Source organism: Solanum dulcamara, chromosome 8 (assembly GCF_947179165.1).
Source record: "Solanum dulcamara chromosome 8, daSolDulc1.2, whole genome shotgun sequence".
In the NCBI taxonomy this organism is placed as follows: domain Eukaryota; kingdom Viridiplantae; phylum Streptophyta; class Magnoliopsida; order Solanales; family Solanaceae; genus Solanum; species Solanum dulcamara.
In genome coordinates, this window is record NC_077244.1 from 70722871 (window position 1) to 70727536 (window position 4666).

The window sequence follows — 4666 nt, forward strand, 5'->3', positions numbered from 1 at the left end:
AGCTTTGGCATGCACTGCTAGCTTCTTCTCATAGGCGTTGACTTTTGTAGCTCCATTGCAAGCAGCACTTTACAATTATTTTAAACCAAACAAGTAGAGTTGCAGTACTCATCCTATGATCTACCAATCCATATGCCACCACATTAAAGGGTCGTTTGGTAAGTTTGCATTAGAAAAAATAATATATACATTAAATTTGTGTACTATTAATATTTTATATGGTATACTTTTTTAATTTATGTATAACTATACTTTATTTGATTTGCTATGTATAATTAAGACATAGGGAATCATGGTATTAACAATTTAAGAGGTTTTAATGCATACATTAACATAGTTAAATACACAAGTGTGCCTCAAAATCTTTTTTCACATCTTTTATATTATATTTGTGAAGGGTATTATATTTATATATATAGAGAGAAATTATGCCATGCATGTTGCTTTTAATACACCAAATAAATCACTGTATAAGAAATAATCTCAGCGTAATCAATATCACCATTACTAATATATCATATTCAATATTATCCTTATACCCCTACCAAAAAACTCTAAAAGAACCGAAAATATATAAAAAATTTAACTTATATATGCTAACAATAGAACTTTTAACATTATTACTTATATATTTTAATACACTGTAACAGGCGATCTGTGTTATCCTAATACATATTAATCTTACAATATTTACAGATTGCAGATCTCAATTTGATGTGGATGGTTACTTTAATTTTTAGGTAATCTAAGTTGAAGAAAAATCTTGTAAACAATAAAGTTGAAGATGGCTCATTATTTATTCCGTATACACTAATTATGTATTAGCCCCAAACCTCGCCAAAGCTATTATTATGTATAGTATAAGACTTTTTAGCTCAAACCTAATATGCAATAATACTTTACCTAATCAGTATACACTATCGCCCTTCATTTATCAGAGTAGGAGAGCTACTTTAAACGTTGGGTTGAACTGGGAAGAGTAGTTACAGTGAGAAATAGGGGATATATATATATATACTGTTGAATTTCGTTGCAGTGGGGTAGTGTTTGTTTGAAAATTTCACGATTATTATAATAAGATGTTGGTTATATATATTTATACTGATATTTGATCTTTAGATCTCATTTACCAAAAAGAAGGAATGTTATTTGTTAACTAATTATTTAACAAAAACAAATAAAATAGAAAGAGTATTAATGTAAAAGAGGCAAACACTAATAGTCTTTACTCTTGAAGTTATGACCATAGCAAATTGTATTATTTAAATATAATTTTTTTCCTTTTAGATATTTGCACTTGAAGTTTATTATGTGCGTGAATTAATGATGATTAATTTTTATATTTTTTCATATTTTATATTTATACATAATATATGTCTTATACAATATTTGAATATGACTATTATAAAAGGGGATTTTTGCAAAGAGTGTATGGCTATAATAATGAATGTTGATATTGTTATAAATAGAATGTTATTATAAAAAAATAAAATATAACATAAAAATATGGCGTGTTAAATTCAAATTGGTGCCTAATCAGATTCGAAAGCTCCTTAATTTGTACATATCTCCTTTTCACTTACTGACTGGTAGCTCTGCCATTATAGTAATTACTACTGTGATTATTACCATCTATGCCTTTTTAGCCTCGAGCCACATTTCTTATTGTACTTGGCTGCAAGGTTGTGTAGATCTTCTGTCTTTTGTTGTTATTCTACTTTTTTTCACTCTGATTTACTGCTGTAGCAATAAATAAAGCAAACACAGGACAGTTTCATACCCTCTGTGTTCCATTCTCTCTAACCTTTTCCTTTCTTTATATTAATTATCAGTTTCAGAGATTCCAAAATTAAACCGTTTTTTTTCTGATCTATTCTTTATTTTTTGTACGTCTTTCATCAAAGTCCACAATTAATTATAATTTCTTCTTGTGTTATTTTTCTTGTCTGCAAACAGAGTTTTCTTGTTAGCTAATTCTGATGAAAAATTATAGTAACTTATTTACCAAAATTCACATTATGTTTGTTCAGCTTGTTCTTGTTGGGGTGTATGTTAGTTTTATATACAAGGGTGCAGCAGATGCTTCTATATCTCCAATGGAGAAGCATGAGAAAGAGACACTGTACTCTGCCATTCAAGGTTTTGTTGGAAATGAGTGGAATGGTTCATTTCTTTATCCTGATCCTTGTGGCTGGACAACAATTGAGGTACTAATCTTATGATTTCATAATTTGCTAGTTAATTCTTGTCTATATTTTTTTTTATCATCCTTGTATTTTCTTGTTGTAGTTCAAAATCAAGAAAACAGTAATGTCATAAAACCATGCATTGATTTTTTTCATCAACTCTGTCCTTAAAAGTTTTACTGTTTTTTTTTTAATCATGATAAAGAAATGGATCTTGCGTCTAACTCAACCCCATAAGTTAGCTCATAGAGTGAGAATTGTTCAAGACCATTTAAGGAGATTAATTACCCATCTCATATCCAATGTAGGACTCTAAATACTCTCCGCATGCCCAGACCTCGTTAACTCAATGGATCATGGACGAGACTCAACTAGAAAAGCTAGTTCATAAGGTGAGAATTGTTCAAGACCATATAGAAGACCAATTACCCATCCCATATCCAATGTGGGACTCTTAATGGATCAAGCTGTCCTCTCAAAGATTATTAGTTAAAGTTACAAAGACTTCCCAAATTCTTACTATTACTGTTCTGGATTTGCAAACAGTGTGATTTGAGTGTGTGTAAGAGAGACATCACTAGTAAGGAGCTTTCCAATTTCTAACACACCTTTTTCTGGTAGTACAATCCTACTGCAGTAAATATGTTAGTACATATTGGTAATTTGCAATATTTATCACTTTCTTATAGTGATTTAGGTTTTATCTTGATGTAATTCATTCCTAAAACCAAGTAGTTATATGCATTGAAATCAGTGCAATTTAACCAGTTATAATAGGTTATTAATATATTTTCCAAGTTAACATATCAAGCTTGATACGAAGAGTCACTTTGTTCTTGTAGGTTAACTTGACAGTGTAATTTTTTTTTACATTGTAACGTAAACTCTACTTTACGTACTTTAAACAGCTCTGTGAACTTTTGATTTTACTATGATCCACAGGGAGTATCATGTGATTTCTCCAATGGCTTCTGGCACGTAACGGATTTAACTATTGGAGACCTATATGACAATTCCCTTCGTTGCTCCCAAGCTGCAGAGTTCAGAGAACACTTGTTTGAGCTCAAGCATCTAAAAAGCCTTTCCTTCTCAAATTGCTTCCTCTCTGATCAGCACAAACCAATTCCAATATCAAATTGGGATAGTCTTGCGAACAGCCTTGAATCATTAGAGTTCCGATCAAATCCCGGTCTTATTGGGACAATTCCCCCCAGTTTTGGCTACCTTAAGAATCTTCAATCATTGGTGCTGCTGGAAAATGGACTCGAAGGAGAAATACCAGAAGCGTTAGTCAATTTAACTAAACTAAAGCGCCTAGTCCTTGCAGGCAACAATTTTGTTGGCCCTATTCCGACTAGTCTAGGAAGATTGACTAATCTTTTGATACTTGACACTAGCAGGAATTTTCTATCTGGTGCATTACCTGTGACTATTGGTGATTTATCATTGCTCATAAAGCTCGACTTGAGCAACAATCGATTAGATGGAAAATTGCCTAAACAAATTGGAGGACTAAAGAGTCTAACACTGCTTGATCTAAGCCACAACAATTTTTCTTGGGGGTTACCAGAGGTATTTCAAGAAATGGATTCCTTAGAAGAACTTGTGTTATCTGACAATCCGATAGGCGATTATGTTGCAAGAATTCAATGGGGGAACCTGAAAAACTTGGAAATGTTGGATCTTTCAAACATGGGATTGAAAGGGAATATACCAAATTCCATGACAGAAATGAAGAAACTGAGATTCCTCAGCCTCAGTAATAACACTCTTTCAGGAACTATTCCGTCAAAATTCGAGAAAATACCAACTATTAATGCTCTATACTTGGATGGAAATGATTTCACAGGGAAACTTGAATTTTCACCAAGGTTTTATACAAAATTAAGGAGTCGTTTTCGAGCTTCAGGTAATGTGAATCTCTGCTTGTTCCTCAAGTTAACGTCAACAAGGCATGTTCCAGAAGGAGTAAAACAATGTGAACAAGAAAGCACAGTAGACAGTAAAGATTCAGACCCCAGTTTAAAGAATGAATATTTGAGTCAGAATTCCCACCATGTTATAACTTCTTTGGGGCATTCAGGACTTGTTCTTAGTCCTTTTACATTTTGTTATGTTGCAAGGATGATACTTATGGCTCTTCTATGGATCGTATTTTTATAAATAAATTTCTAGAAACTTTTATCTGCGCAGATTCTTCATGTGTAGAATGGAGCAGTAGTTGTAAACAAAAAGATAAAGCAAGTTGAATTATTTTTATCCTTTTTTTGTTATGATTTCGAAAACCATAGGCTTAACAATAATGATCAATTTGTAAAATTAAGGATATGAACCTGTCAAGAAGACAAAAAATATGAAGAAATTTGCATTATGGTCCTAACATTTCAAACCTATTTCCATAACTAATGAAATACACGCAAAATGGCCAAGAATGTCCATGAACTATTAGAAATAGAGAAATTATGGCTTCCATTTCACTT

At 31.9% G+C, this 4666-nt stretch overlaps 1 protein-coding gene across 1 annotated transcript; it reads left to right on the forward strand.

Moving 5' to 3' along the window:
- The first annotated feature begins 1910 nt into the window (after positions 1-1910).
- LOC129900514 (piriformospora indica-insensitive protein 2-like) lies at positions 1911-4378 on the forward strand. Its single transcript, XM_055975502.1, has 2 exons — positions 1911-2207; positions 3129-4378. The coding sequence occupies exons 1-2, from the start codon at positions 1980-1982 to the stop codon at positions 4347-4349; spliced, it is 1449 nt and encodes a 482-aa protein (XP_055831477.1). The 5' UTR covers positions 1911-1979; the 3' UTR covers positions 4350-4378.
- Positions 4379-4666: the final 288 nt, after the last annotated feature.